Here is a 16582-nt window from a genome sequence, read left to right on the forward strand (position 1 = left end):
GTAATAGGCATTTTATCTTTGTTGGATACCTATGGAGAGGAAACTCCTGGAGTTACCTCCAGTTAGCCCTCCTTTTCCATCTCCTTGGCGTTGACTGTCTGAACTCTCAGCACTAAAGACTAAACAAGGAGGAGCCTGGGGTCCATTCAACTCTCTGGGTCTGCAATCCATAGCCTTATATTTAAATACTCCCAACAACAAACCCCAATAATGATTTATTCTCAGAGCACCAGCAACATATCAACCTTCTATCTTCCCACAGCTACATGAACATTATCCAAGGAAATTCCCCCAAATCTCAAGATATCTTCCCTCTACCACCCAAGATGTTTCTAGGTCACCTCTCCCTGCTGTTAGTCAGTATGTGCCCAGGGTAAACAAACTAATTTTAAAATCAGCTTAAGCAAAACATAATTAGGAAGATAAATTAGCTGCCCCCAAAAACTGCATAATGAATGCCCAAAGAGAAATTATTTTATTATCCACCATTTTTATTATCTGTGTAACATTTTCTCTTCCATCATTGCAGATGATACTCAGCTGAAAGTGTAGGGAAATACCACAGAACTTAAGTTCTGACCTTGACTGTCTGTACAATGATTATCAAGGAGAAAAACGGGCTGTTTTTGTTTTTCTTATCTTGAATTTATAACACCAGCCTAGTTGTATAACAAGGAGAGTAGAGGAAAAGACCCCTGTAATTATATTCAGACAATCAGGGTCCAACTCTTGATTCTAATTTATTGCTGGACAATATGGGCAACTTAAGCAACTTCTCAGAAATCAGTTTCTTCGAGTGTACAATGAGGGTGAGGATAACATCTACCTCAATGGCGCCGAGAGCCAACACACGCTTACTATCTGGTTTCAAGCATTTCATATGAATCTTTAATCTTTACCACAACTTCATAAATTACCTACTATTATTTTCATTTTACACATAAGGAAACAAGCACAGAGAGATTAAGTAACTTGCTCAAAGGGTTGTAAAAATTGAGTGTGATTTTCACAGTGAAATCATTAACTGTCTGAAACACAGTAGGTGCTCAATTAATTTTTCCCTTTACAGTCCCCCTCCCCTCTTGCCAAATTAACTAATCGTTATAAAAACTGGGTTTTTTAAATTAAAGTATAGTTGATTTACAATGTTGTGTTAATTACTGCTGTACAGCAAAGTGATTCACTTATACATATATACACATTCTTTTTTATATTCTTTTCCATTACGGTTTATCACAGGATATTGAATATAGTTCCCTGTGCTATACAGTAGGCCCTTGTTATTATCCATTCTATATATAATACTAATTATATATAGAATGCTAATCCCAAACTCCTACTCCATCCCTTCCCTACCCACACCCCCTGTCTTGGCAACCACAAATCTGTTCTCTATGTCTGTGAGTCTGTTTCTGTTTTGGAGATAAGTTCATTTATGTCATATAGATTCCACACATAAGTGATATCATATGATATTTGTCTTTCTCTGTCTGACTTACTTCATTTAGTACAATAATCTCTAAGTCCATCCATGTTGCTGCAAATGTCATTATTTCAATCTTTTTTATGGATGAGTAGTATTCCATTGTATATATGTACCACATCTTCTTTATTCATCTGTCAATAGACATTATGCTGCTTCCATGTCTTGGCTACTGTGAATAGTGCTGCTATGAACATTGGGGTGCATGTGTCCTTTTGAATTATAGTTTTGTCCGACATACACCCAAGAGTGGCATTGCTGGATCATATGGCAACTTTATTTTTAGTTTTTTGAGGAACCTCCATACTGTTTTCCATAGTGGCTGCACCAATATACATTCCCACCAACAGTGTAGGAGGGTTCCCAGAAAATGATTTTTTTAATGAAGCTCTTTGTTCAAGGGGCCTGGATCCTTCACTCCTAGCTGTGCACTCATTGTACTCTGTACCTCAGTTTCCCCGTGTAGAATGAAACAGCAGACTATGTCGGCAGCCCCCAATCAGCAGCCTATGAGCTGGACCTGGCCCGCAGTTACACCTTGTTACACTGCATAATCTTTACACTTTAAAAAAGTAGTTGCCAATGTTTAAAAATCAGTAGATTTCCTTACTTGTCTCTCTTTCTCTCTCACACCCACACCCACACCCCCAACACACATTTCAGGGTTTTCTTGGAAAATGAGCCCATCTGGCTACATGGGCTCTCATTCCCACAGGTCAATATTCACCTCAAGTTGACTGCGGCCACCGCCTTTTACAAGGGACAGATATTCCCCAATTTGCCACCATCCCCATTTCTCACAGTTTCATGCAGACAGATGAGTCTACAACTTCTGGACTCAATGATCATTGAGGTCTCTCCCTTCTACCACTAAGAGTCCATGATTCCCTGACACTTGAAAGCCTTTCTCAGAGGAAGTATCCACTGTAGGGCACCATAGATTTTCACGGATGTTGTTGTCACATAGGGTGACCAATTCATCCCAGTTTAACTGGAACTTTCCCCTTTGAGGCTGAAAGTCCTGCATCTGAAGAAATTCCTCGATCCCAGGCCAACCAGGTTGGTTACCCCATGTGTCATGTCCTAAGCTCACCCCTCCAGCAGCCTCTCCTATCTGGGAGATGAGGATACCATACTACACCCTCGTGCCCCTGAGTCTCCTTGGGCAGCTCTGCGGTGTTAGTAGAGCGTGCCTAGCATCCCCCCAGACAGAGTATTTGTTGGGGGAGCTGGGGTAGGCCAAATGAGAGGGCCTGGACCTGGTTACACGGCCGGGCTCAGTATGACTTTAGGTGGGTCACTCAGTCTCTGGGCCTCTCTGCTCTGCCATTTGTTCATTAAACAAATATTCATGAAGTGCTCCCCATGTGCCAGGCACCGTTCAAGGCACAGCAGTGAATAAGTGAGAAGGTCCTTGCCCTTAGAGAACTCACATCTAGAAGAAGAAACAGAGAGAAAAACAAGTACACAATATCTGATAGAATTTCAGGTGGTGACAATGCCATAAGGAAACCATTGACCAAATGGGAGAGGCAACGTTCACAGAGCCACAGGGGCCATCAGCAATTTTGACAGGCGCCAAGCAGTACCAGAAGTGAGTCCAGGTTCCACCTGGCCTCCCGTTTTGAACAATATGAAATTCTTAACTTTGGGACTTTTTTTTTTTTTCCAGTACGCAGGCCTCTCACTGTTGTGGCCTCTCCCGTTGCGGAGCACAGGCTCCAGACGTGCAGGCTCAGCGGCCATGGCTCACGGGCCCAGCCGCTCCGCAGCATGTGGGATCCTCCCGGACCGGGGCACGAACCCGCGTCCACTGCATCGGCAGGTGGCCTCTCAACCACTGAGCCACCAGGGAAGCCCAAGTTTGGGACTTTTTGACTCAAGTGTTACAAGTAACAATTCAATTTTTCAATTATAAAATGCTTCTTTTTCAATGAAAAACAGCTTTATGGCTACAATCCATATCAATATCAAATCTTGTTCTCATACAGATGGATTGGAATTCACCAAGTCAAATCCACTCAAATAACAGTGTTAGGGTTGAGGAAAGAGAGAGGCCAACCTTATTAGCAAACTGACATTTTATTAAACAAAGTGTAGCTGGAGTCAGGGGCCCATGTGCTAAAGCAGGAAGCAGAAAAATGAATGAATGAATGAATGAATGGACTGCCTAATACCTCCCTCCCTCCCCCGAAAGAGCTCTATATTGCCTCAGTGAAAGAAGTACCCACTTATAACCAATTAAATAAGGTAAACTAGTACAGTACGTCATTCATTCATTGCACAAATAGGTACTGAGTACCTACTATGTGCCAACACTATTGTAAATAATGAAAGAAGGTGATACTTGGGAAGTCCAACATATTTATCTATATTTAAAATAACTTATTTTTCTGATTATAAAATAATAAATTGCTTTTTATAATTTTGAAACTTAAAAAAAGGAATAAAACCATCCTTCAAGGCAGAGTTTCTCAGCCTCGGCACATACAACATTTGGGGATGGGTAATTCTTTGTTGCAGGGGGCTGTCCTGTGCACTGTAAGATGTTTAGCAGCAGCCCTGGTCTCTATCCACTAGAAGCCACCAGCATTCCCCCATCTCCAGTCGTTAATACCAAAAATGCCTCCAGGCTTAGCAAATGCCCCTGGGGGAGCAAAATCACCTCAGATCCAGAACGGCTGCTTTAAGCAATCCACTTTGCTACACAATAGGGGCCTCAGAAGTCAAAGCCTACGGAGAGACCCCCTTTTTCCTGCAGGCAAATAAGCAGGAGCTTACCTCCTGGAGGAGCCCTTGTAATCCCCTTCTCCCTGATGTCAAGATACCAGCCCTCCAGAGAAAGGCAGTGCTGTCCCGGGTCTGGGTTGGGGCGACAGGGTGGAGGTAGGGATGGACAGTGATTGCTAAGGGGATCAGCGAGCTTCTGGAGCTTTCGCTGTGTGCGTCACCGCTGCTGATCCAAGCCGTGCCCCAGACCTGTACTTCTCCAAATGAGCTTTGCTAACAACCCTGGAAGAAAAGCTCCCCCTGTGCAAGGCTTACACACCCACACATAAGTCCATCAGCCTGAGGCTGCTCTAAACAAGGAGGATTAAACTGTGCCTGTCCATCTTGAGCACTGTTAGGAGAGAGTCTCCAAAGCTGGGAGCAGGCATGCCTGCCTGTGCGCCCTGCTATACAGACTGCACAAAGGGTCCCTTGTGCACAGCCTAATCAAAGACAGAACCAAACAACCTGCCTGGCCTTTCAGCCCCAGCTTCGGCTGGTTCTTCAGAACAAACACTACTCACTAAGAAGCGAACATTTTCAGTTGGTAGAAAATGTCACCATGAGCCCAGGTCAGGCACAGTGTTTGTACGTACATTAACCTGGGTCTTGGCTGATTGGAACAGAAGCAAAATTAGCCTTTTGTGTTCCTACCTAGGGACTCAGATTCACTGGTTCCCAATCATAGGAAGGAGAGCTGGAAGAAGAAGAGGGAGGGGGTGGCAGAATCTGAGTTCTGCTTTTATTCATTCATTTCCTACACACTTGTTGAGTTCCTGTTATATGGCCAACACGGTTCCTGGGGAGAACTTAGCTTTAGATGGAACCTTTCAGGGTTCACTAAATCAGAAGCTCCTGGAGCCTGATGAGGAGACAAGCTGATGGCCCACCTAAAGGGGGCGCGACTCCTCAGCTCTAGCTGCCTGTTGCTATCATGGCCTATGAGCCAGATTTGCCAGAATTTCTGGATTTTCAAGAGAAACTGGAAAACTGGATTTCTATGTGAAATCTTTTTATTTTTAAGCATAGTCTGAAATTTTAAAATAAAAACAAAACATTCCTGCACGGACAAAAATGATCCAGTCTGCAAGCCTTTAAACCCTAACTTTGGCTTTAGAGATGGTGGGGAGTACTGATTAAGAGTCAAGTACCTGGAAGGGGTAAGAAGGGTGTCTGGTTCTACCTCTTACTTGCTGTGTGACCTTGGGCAAGTTACCTAACTTCTCTGTGCCTTGCTTTCCTCATGTATTAAATGAGCATGATGAAGTACACTGTAGACTTAAATGAGAGAATGCGTGTACATGCCTGATCTACAACAGATCAATAAACATGAGCTATCATTTTTACAGGTCATCTGGTCCACTCTCCCAGAAATCCCTTTTACAACAGCCTTGGCAGTTGAACATCTGGTCACTGCTTGTGTGCTTTCTGAGACAGGAAGCTCAGGGCTTCTTAGGGAATCCCAGTTGTATAACAACCCCCAAATCTCAGTGGCTTAATCCAACGTATGTTCACTGATTGCTCATGTCCCAGTCTAGTGTGAACACATCCGGTGCTCTATCCCACCCCATGCCCTGTGGATCCATATACCTTCTATCTGGTAGCTCTGCCATCTCCCAGGACCTTCCCAGAATCCTCTACTGAGTTCTCTGTTTTCAGCTAGCTAAGAGGAAAAAAAGAAAGAGAGAGAGAGAGAGAACATCAGGTGCATCACATCTGCACATTCCCATTTGCCAGAACCCTGGCACACGGCCCCAATCTAATTGTAAAGGAAGCTGGAACATGAAAAGTTCTTCTGCATCCAGGAAGAGAAAATAGCATCAGTGAACATCTAAACAATCTCTGTTATGCTCTGCATTCGTATAAAGACAATTCTGCAGACTCAGAATGTCTGCCTGTTGGTCCCAGTCTTGCCCGTCAGTGCAACAGGCACAGGACAGCAGGAAGACACAAGCTGGGGCACAAGTAGGTGTGGATTTGAATCTCAGTTCAAATACTTGCTAGTTTTGGACCTTGAGCAAATGGCTTCACCTCTTTGTATCTCAGTTTACTTATTTGAAAGATAAAGATAGTAATTACCTCCCTGGATTGTTGTAAGATGGAATAAGATAATACATGTGTTGGCACACGGCCTAATATCTGATACACAACCTAGAATTAATGCTCGTATCTCCCCTGGTCCTCTTCTACATGAATGCTTTCCAGGAATTTTAAAATGACTATAATTATTTCTGTAAGTTTTCTCTTCTCCCAGTTTCCTCAGCTATTTTCATTGTTTTTATGTCGTGTCATTACCAGCCCCTTCACTCTCTGGATGGCTGTTCCATAGACATACCTCAGTTTGTCAAGGGACCAAATATGCTGCCTGCCTTAATTAGGTTTCCCTGAAAACAGACCCTGAGATAGGACTTGCGTGCAGATAATTTGGGTGGGGGGGGAGTTATCTTAGGAAACAGAAGTCGGGCAAATGGGGAAGGGAGAAAAGTCAACAAATGAGTGGGCTACAGCTCTGGGCAACTGGGGTTCAATCCCATAGGGGCTCTGAGGAATATGTAGAAGGCACCTTAGAACTGTCCACATTCTATGTCCTGCGGGATGAGAAGGCTGGGGCATTTACTTATGAAATCCTGCTCTCATTGGTTTAGAGCTGCCCCCAACCCAGGGGTATTACTTGCCTTAAAGTATGGGTTGTGCCTATATATAGCTGAGCAGACTTTGCAGACTCCTAAACAGCCCAGGGGAGAGACACTGTGACGTGAGCCTGGATGGACACTGGCAAAGTGCATGGCCATGTTCACCACAGCTACCCTGAAATCTGGTGGCTGAAGGATGCGGCTCAGAACATCACAAGCTCTGCTATGATACCTCTAACAAAAATGTCTGGAAGACTCCACCCCACGTGTTCATAAAGGTTGCCTGAGTGTAGGGATTACAGTGATCATTATTTTATCTTTTTAATTTGTTTTGTTTGTTTCCCCAAGGAACACGTGATGGCCAAGAATAAATACTATGAGCCAAGGCAGGGTCTGACCAGTGTAGAAAAGAAAATATAATAGCTCATTAAAAGTAGACTGAGGGAGGGCTTCCCTGGTGGTGCAGTGGCTGAGAGTCCGCCTGCCGATGCAGGGGATGCGGGTTCGTGCCCCGGTCCAGGAAGATCCCACATGCCGCTGAGTGGCTGGGCCCGTGAGCCATGGCCGCTGAGCCTGCGCGTCCGGAGCCTGTGCTCCACAACGGGAGAGGCCACAACAGTGAGAGGCCCACGTACCGCAAAAAAAAAAAAAGTAGACTGAGGGTAAAGAGAGAAGTAGAACTGCTTATATTCATACATGATATCGCCTTGTGCACAGAAAACCCCAAGGAATCCACATACAAGATGACTAGAACTAATAATGAGTTTAGCAATACTGTAGGATACAAGATCAATAGTTAAAAATCAATTGTATTTCTATACTAGCAATGACAAATCCGAAAATAAAAAATGTTTTAATTCTACTCACAAAGCATAAACAGAATAAAATATTTAGGAATAAATTTAATAAAAGAAGTGCAAGACTTATACACTAAAAATTATAAAATATTACTAAGAGAAACTAATGAAGATTCAAATAAACAAAGAAACAATCTCTATTTATGGATAGGAAGGCTCAATATCGTCAAGATGCAAATTCTCCCCAAATTGATTTGTATATTCAGCACAATCCCCATCAAAATCCCAGCAGGCTTTCTTTTTTTTGATAGAAATTGACACACTGATCCTAAAAATTATATGGAAATGCAAAACAATAATTTATTATTATAATCAAAATAATTTTGCAGTAGAAGAACAAAGTTAGAAGACTTATATTACCTGATTTCAAAATTTACTATAAAGCCACGTGACTCAATACAGTGTGGTATTGGTGCAAGAAATACATATAGATCAATGAATGAAGTTTGAGAGTCCAGATATAAACACTTGCATTATGGTCAACTGATTTTTGATAAAGGTGCCAAAATAATTCAACGGGGGAATGAATTAGTCTTTTTTCAGCAAATGGTGACTATTGCATATCCCCTACATACAAAAACATAAACTTAGGCCCTTATCTCACATCATATATAAGAAAAGAACTTGAGTGTATCACAGGCATAAATATAAGAGCTAAAACAATAAAACTTCTAGGAAAAAAAATAGGAGAAAATCTTGGTAACTTTGGGTTGAACAAAGAGTCCTTAGATATGACAACAAAACCATGACACTTAAAAGAAAAAATGATAAATTGGACTTCATCAAAATTAAACTTTTACACTCTAAAAGATCACTAAGCAAAAAATTTTTAAAATAAGCTATAGACTGGGAGAAAATATACAGAATTATAGATCTTATAAAGGACTTGTATATAGAAGAAATAAAAAAACTCTTACAACTCATTAATAAGACCACCCAATTTAAAAACGGGCAAAAGACTTAAATAGATATTTCACTAAAGATGGTACACAAATGTCTAAAAAGCATGTGGAAAGATGCCCCAATCATTAGTCATTAGGGAAATGCAAATTAAAAGTACAATGAGAGTCTACTATATACCTCCTGGAACAGCTAGAATGTAAAAGAGAGACAACACCAAATGTTTGTGAGGATGTGGAAGAACTGGAATCTTCATACACTGTTGATAAGAATGTAAAATAGTTCAACCACAGTAGATGACAGTTTGACGGTTTCTTTAAAAGCTAGACATACATTTACCATACAACCTAGTGATTCCACTCCTAGGAATCTACCCAAGAGAAATAAAAACATATGTCTAGATGAATGGATAAAGAAGATGTGGCACATATATACAGTGGAATATTAGCCATAAAAAGAAACGAAATTGAGCTACTTGTAGTGAGGTGGATGGACCTAGAGTCTGTCACACAGAGTGAAGTAAGTCAGAAAGAGAAAAACAAATACCGTATGCTAACACATATATATGGAATCTAAAAAAAAAACAAAAAAAATGGTTCTGATGAATGTAGGGGCAGGACAGCAATAAAGACGCATAGAGAATGGACTTGAGGACACGGAGAGGGGGAAGGGGAAGTTGGGATGAAGTGAGAGAGTGGCATGGACATATATACACTACCAAACGTAAAATATATAGCTAGTGGGAAGCAGCTGCATAGCTCAGAGAGATCAGCTCGGTGTTTTGTGACCACCTAGAGGGGTGGAATAGGGAGGGTGGGAGGGAGGGAGATGCAAGAGGGAGGAGATATGGGGATATATGTATACGTATAGCTGATTCACTTTGTTATACAGCAGAAACGAACACAACATTGTAAAGCAATTATACTCCAATAAAGATGTTAAATAAAAAACAAAAGAACAAAAAGAAACATATGTCTGCACGAAGACTTGTACGTAAATGTTTACAGTAGCATTATTTATAACATTCAAAAACTGAAAACAACCCAAATATCTGTTACCTGATAAATGTATAAACACAATGTTATACAACCAATTAAGAGAATACTCCACTCAACAACCATGGTGAACTTTTGAAAGTGCAAATTAGACTTGGGATTTTAAGGTTAAATGTAAAAGAGAGTTTTGCAACATTGTTAACAGTTTAGAAATATTTAAGCCTGTATAAGTTTATATGATGTTACATTTTGGTACCTGTATAAGTCATTTTGGAGCTGACACACCTTGTTTCTGATCTGCTTACTCACCTCATTGGTGTGAAGCAGCATCCGGGCTTGCAATTGCTCTCCTTCCCTGGATTCCCTTTCAGTTTGTCGGACTCCTGGGCCAAGTGTATGTGTTTAGCCCCATGACGAAGGACTCCAGCTTCTGTAGGACACCCTTGTCAACAAGTTCAAAGACAACAAGAACAAATATGAGTTTCAACCTGTCTGTGGAATTCTGGCTCATGTTCATGGGATACCAGCCTGCTCATGACCTTCCCTTTCTGCTTACCTGCCTGTGGACTTCAAAAGTTTGACTGGGGTCAGATGCGCTTCCAAGCTCATACAGCTGTTGGAGTATTCAGTTTCTTGCAGGTTGTCGACTGAGGACCTTATTTTCTTGCTGACATCAGTTGGAGGCTGCCTTCAGCTCCTTGCTGATATGGTAGCTCAGGACAAGGCAGTTTGCTCCTTCAAAGCCGGCAAAGGAGGGGAGGTCTCCTAGCAAGACGAATTGCAGTTTTATGTAATATAATCATGTGCACATAATCACACATATCCAACTGCCTTTGCCAAATTCTACCAATCAGAAGCATTTCACAGGTCCCGTTCAAGAGGAATCACACACAAAAAAACACAACAAACAAACAAACAAAAAAACTGGAAGATACTTTGGCAATCAATGAGCCAGTCTTCCATCTAATACAATAAAATGGGACGGGATATATGAAAGGTGAAAAGGAGTTACCAATCCAAAGAAATTTTGAAATTCAGCCTAGCAAACTCTTACCAGAGTTCCTCAATTAGATTCTAGGGCCTGGAAATAATCCACAGTAACTCTTGGTTCTGCCCTCTGAGTCATGTTATCTTTTTCACGAAAGGTAGCACATTTGTAGCTGAGTACTTTTTTTTTTTTTTTTTCCGGTACGCGGGCCTCTCACTGTTGTGGCCTCTCCTGTTGTGGAGCACAGGCTCCGGACGTGCAGGCTCAGCGGCCATGGCTCACGGGCCCAGCCGCTCCACGGCATGTGGGACCTTCCCAGACTGCAGCACGGACCCGCGTCTGCTGCATTGGCAGGCGGACTCTCAACCACTGGGCCACCAGGGAAGCCCCGCAGCTGAGTACTTTTATCATCCTGCTTCCTGCCAGTAGTTTGGAGATCTAACAGCCTCCTTTATTTTGTACTGTTTCTGTCCCTTTCCGTTTAAGTTGGCAGTGCTTTTGCCAAAATTAATTTCTTAAATACTTTGTGGGTCTCCTGTCAATTTCCCTTACATGTGAGTAACAACCACAGTTCTTTTGAGACAGGCGCTCCTTTAGCTAGGGTAAAGATGTTGAGATGGTTAAGGGACAACTCAGACAGGCCTTATTATTTGAGAAGTTGTATGAGGCACACCTTTTATCTCTAGAGAGGGTCCATCATGTGACTGGATACTATTCTGATCCTTAGATCTTCCTGAGGTTTTAACAAAACCTACCACAATAACCACTTGGCATTCTCCTAGGCCAGGGTTTATCTCTATGCCACATGCTTAAAAGTCATTTCTTACTTTTAACATCTTTTGCCATTTGGAGAGACTGAGAATTTTCAAAATCATCAAGTCCCAGTTCCTTTTTGTTTAACAGTTCTTCCCCTCATTTTTTCTTTCTCCTCTTGCATTTTACTGTATGTAGCAAGAAAAAACCAGGTGGCACCTTCAACATTTTGCTTGGAAATCTTAGCTAGATAAACAAGTTCATCACTTACCTGTTCTGCTTTACATGTCATTTCAGGAGACAATTTTGCTAAGCTTTCTGTTACTACCTAACAAGGAAATCTCTTCCTCCAGTTTCCACATTTCTTACTTCCTTTTGAGCCCTCACTGGCAGCATCCTCCAAGTTTGAATTTTCACTAACAGTCTGTTCAAGGCAAATTAGGCTTTCTCTATCGTGCTCCTCAAAATTCTTCTAGCCTCTAAGCAGTTTCAGGGCAAATTAGGTTTTCTCTATCACGCTCCTCAAAACTCTTCTAGCCTCTAAGCAGTTTCAAAGTCAATCCCACTTGTTTTAGGTATTTGTTATAGCAATACTCCACTTTCAGGTACCAAAATGTAACCTTGTGTTTTTAAGTTTAATTGATTAGATCTGCTAGAATTTTAAGTACATGGGAAGATTTTGTATGTTTGTAAGAAATTTCAAAACCCAGCACTTCCAACCTGAGCTACTCAGAGATGATTTTTTTTTTTTTTTTTTTTTGCTTTTGAGTTTGACAAAATTACTATATCACCAGGAAGGTAAAGACATACGCATTTTTAAACATACTCTATCCTCAGGAGAGTATAAGAATACTCATAAGTATAGTGATAGACGAGAAATAAAGTTAAGTATATAAGTACTTTATAACGTTTAAGTTTAAATATAATAGTAAGTGTTGCAATCATTGTGATGTTCACATGTATGTTTCTGCTTTTAAAGGCATTTGTAGCATTTAAAAGATTCCGATATAGGATACTCATTATTTTAGAAGAAATTCAATTAGCTTATAAATTAATATTTAAATGTCTGGAAAATGTTATATTTGTTAAATTCGTAAGTTTTAATTTTTTTTAGTTGTGTAAGGAGCGTTCAGATTTTCAGAGGAATATTGTTTAATCTATTTATACAATTAGTAAATCCAGCGTTAAAGTACCAACAGCAGTGATTGTGCCTCTGGACGTACAGAGACCCCTCGGACATTAAAGAATTTAATCAGATGTAAGCGTTCCTGAAAGATTCATGGCGGAGACACAGAAGACAGAATTAGGGAGGCAAGAGCCAGGTTTCAGTTGCTATCAGTTGCTATTTAAAGTGCCGGGATGGCGGCTCTGGAATGCTGCTGTCCTGACGCCCTCTAGTGGTTCAGACTGCGAAGCCCACCTTTTCTGAGAACCAGGAGAAAAATGCTTATTGCTAAGTCAGCTCGCTCTCCAAGAAGTTTCTCTTGATTAGCGAGACTTAGGGAAAAAAGAAAAAAAAAAGATCCAGAAATTCTTCTGTCAACGTTCTTGTGAGATACTCAACCAGTCTTTACACAAACACTTCCTGCATCACTAGGCGCCTCAGTGCTCTTTGACTATCTCTAATTATTATAAAACACTTCCTTCTTCTCAGCTGACACTCCATCACTGAGACCTGTACCACTGGCTCTGCGTTTCCCTCTGGAGCTGCACGGCACAATTCCAATCTCTCTTGCACCTGACAGCACCTCAAATATTTGAAAATGACTTCTTGTCCTCCTCAGCCCGAGCTTATCTTCTCCAGACCAACACACGTGGTTCCCTCTACTGTTCCTCATTTGACCCAGCTTTCAGTTTCTGTCCCAGTTGCTCTCTTCTGGAGGCATTTCAACAGCCCCTGAAAACACACCGATGGCAAAAATGGCCTCCACCCTGAGAGGTGGCCCATCTGCCCACAGTGCGGAGGGGCTGTCGCCGCCCTCCCAGTGCACACTCTAACTCCAAGGGCTGTCTGGATCAGCCTTGTCCAACAATGTCAAATGATGGATGGATGGAAGGCTACGATCTCCCTCATCTGGACTTTCCCACTAGCCTTGCTTTACTCTCTTTGTAGCCTTGAAGCATTTTCTGTATTTGGACAGAACTTATCAGTTTCCTACATAATACTGTATGCAAACCACCTGGACAGGTGACCAGGTCTGGGTGAAGTTGGCCTGCCATTGAGCAGAGAGCTCTTGAGAAATCTCAAGAATGACTTCTTCCCTTGTGAGAATGAAGCTTAGTAACTTGAGACTGGATTCTAACCTTCATGTTGCGGACATCTGACCAGACTACATCCCTTCCACTGTAGCTGAAGCTCATTTTCTCTCATATCTCCCTCTATGGAAACAGAGAAGAAAGACTTGGTGTCAATAATGGAACATCCCTCTATAATTTGAAGAGACTGATATTCAGTCTACTCACACCTCTCTTCTCTGAACTAATGTAGACTTTTCCCTGAAGGGCTATTTTTCAAAAGCTTTCATCATTTACTTTGTCTCCCCTGGCTCCTTTCCAACTTCTCCATAACATCCTACCCTTATGGGGCCAAGGACTGAACAGTATGTTTTAATGACTGATATTGGCTATAGATTAAGAATTATATCTGTGAAAATATTACCATTATAACATAGCTCATTGTACAAAGATTTATATACCTAAGGAGTTCCTGGCTGGCATATAACAAGTTATGTTTCAGTTATTTGAAAGTTGGGCATATTTTCCCACAGAAACAGTGGTTCCCAGCCCAGCCAAAAAAAAAAAAAAAAAGCCAATTTAGATCACACAGCAATAATGATATCAGGTTGAATTTAGGAAATAAGAATTCTCTGATCTTAAGCTTAAGAGATGCAGAAAGATGAAATGAGAATTTCTGTCTCAATTTCTCAGCGGAGGCTGCTCTTTGGGGACATTTTGAAATGGGTGACTCTTAACTTTGAATATCTTCCCACATTCTTTTCTGGCCCTCTCCCACCTCTTCGGGTCCTTATCCCAGTCTCCTAGTTCCCAATATTCTAGTGTTGTCAGAAATCTCCTAGGGTGCTGCCTCACTCAGATCTCCCTACATTCTGCAATTCTCCATGCTTCTATACACCTGAGCTCCCCTTGCCCATGACCCATCATCCATCCCCTCAGTAAAGCCAAGTTCAGGTGGGGTTAGAATGACAGGTATCTCATCAAATCAACTGCCATTGATGAATTCTCAATGATGCCTCTGTTTTTAAATGGATATCTTAGATAGTCAAAAGATTCTTATCTGTGCAATTTCAGGCAGTGTCAGAAAATTTTAAAATACAGATTATATGAGGGAAGATTTTGGTGAATATGGAAGCCTTATAGTAGATATGTTCATTCTGCCTAATGGGAGTGTATCCCAAATGGTACCTCCTTTCCACAGATTCCCTCCCTCCTCTATTTCTGAATCACAGATATATGCTCCATATTGTTTTTCAAATTGTTTTTGACAAATTGCTGTTCTCTTAAGAAATTGAGTGAAAGCAACCATGCCAAAAAAAAAAAAAAGCACATACTGTAGGATTCCATTTATATAAAATTCTAGAAAAAGCAAACTAATCTATAGTGACAGAAAGTAAATCAGTGGTTGCCCAAGTTCAAGGCAGGAAGGAGAAATGAATTACAAAAGGGCCTGAGGAAACTGTTGGAGGTTATGGAAATGTTCACTCTCTTCATGTGGTAAAGGTTTCATGGGTGCATACATCTGTCAAAATTTAACACACTTTATTACACTTTAAATATGTGTAATTTATTGTACATCATTTGTACCTCAATAAAGTTGTAAAAAAAGAGAAATGAAAAAAGACTAACATACACACACATACATTTTTCTTCTCAGAATTGACACTTATTAATAGTTTATCATATTTGCCTCATTAGTGCTTATATAAATTAAATAAAACAGATAATAGTTAAGTCCCTAACCACTGTTCTATTTCTTCACCCCAAACCCCAGAAGCAACTATGATGAATTTAGTGTATATCCCAACCATCTGTGGTAATTTTACATGCATATATATGTATTCTTAAATAATACACATTATTTATGTGTTTTAAAATTCATGTAAATGACAACATGTACATTTTATTCCACAAAATTTCTTCTTTATTACATTGTCATGAGTTGACATTACAAAGATTTTTACACACAGATATATTATGTTACATATAGGTACAACCCATTCCTTCTAATGGCTGTTATAACAATTCATATCATAATATAATAGAATATTATGATCATGCACATCACAATATACTAGGATATTATGATTAAAATCATATCACAGGATAATACGAATATATTTTATTTATCCATTCCCCCTTTGATAGGCATTTCCGTTGTTCTCAATTTTCATAATTACAAGCAATATTGCAATAAGCTGCAAAATTTTCAAAACAAACCTTATGGTATTGGCAGTAGGAGTTACTGGGTAGTGGCCACCAATTAAGTGGACGGGTGGGTTTGTTGAGTCAGATGCTGGTAAGGAGGAGTGTCCTGCTTCAAGGATCTGCGGTCTGTACAGAAATAGCCAAAGTCGGATATGACCCTGTCTCCAAATTGCAGCTGAACAAAGTGGCTCTGTGATGCATCCTGCAGAGCTGGAGATGATTCAGAGGACTTTAGTGGCCCACAGAGTTTAAATCTGAGTTGGACACAGACGGGATCCAAAGCAGAGGACCTTCCATGACACAGGTACAGCAAATGCCTTTAGCAACAAGCCATGAGCAATTCAACTCTATCCGCTGCTGTTTAAATTCTTGAGGGTTTTAATGTTAAATGAGCATCAGAAAATGTATAGTCACTCTTCTAGATTACTGTGTGATGTATATGTAGTAAACCTGCCTTGTTGGTAGTATTATTCGGATCCTTCTTTATGTTTAATTTTTACTTTCTTGATTTGGTAAAGTCTCAACGTACCATGTTAAAGTCTCCACTATGATTGTATTTCTAACACATTTTGCTTTGTATATTTTGATGCACTGCGATTCAGCATATACAGATTCCCAAATGTTATGTCTTTCTTGTGAATTTTACCTTTCATTATTATAAAATTATATCTCAAAAGTGTGAAGAGAACCTCCAGCATTTCAGTGGGCTGAGTTGATGCAGAAGAGTTCCCCTTCGGCTACTACTACTGAGAAACGCTGGA

At 40.7% G+C, this 16582-nt stretch overlaps 1 protein-coding gene across 7 annotated transcripts in view; it reads right to left on the reverse strand.

The window, feature by feature from the left end:
• The window catches only part of PDE8B (phosphodiesterase 8B), a 379854-nt gene that overhangs the window by 312535 nt on the left and 50737 nt on the right, over window positions 1-16582 (reverse strand). For 5 of the 7 annotated variants that reach the window (XM_060009269.2, XM_060009271.2, XM_060009270.2 and 2 more), the window contains 2 exons: window positions 10194-10402; window positions 9947-10079 (listed from right to left, as the gene is read on the reverse strand). In XM_060009269.2, coding sequence (XP_059865252.1) covers window positions 9947-9967 — 21 coding nt within the window. In that variant the 5' untranslated portion in view covers window positions 9968-10079; window positions 10194-10402. Of the gene's footprint in view, window positions 1-5842; window positions 5916-9946; window positions 10080-10193; window positions 10403-16582 lie in introns of all 7 variants that reach the window. The other 2 variants (XM_060009274.2, XM_060009272.2) reach the window with 1 other exon arrangement.

The sequence above is a fragment of the Delphinus delphis genome, chromosome 3 (genome assembly GCF_949987515.2).
Source record: "Delphinus delphis chromosome 3, mDelDel1.2, whole genome shotgun sequence".
NCBI lineage: Eukaryota > Metazoa > Chordata > Mammalia > Artiodactyla > Delphinidae > Delphinus > Delphinus delphis.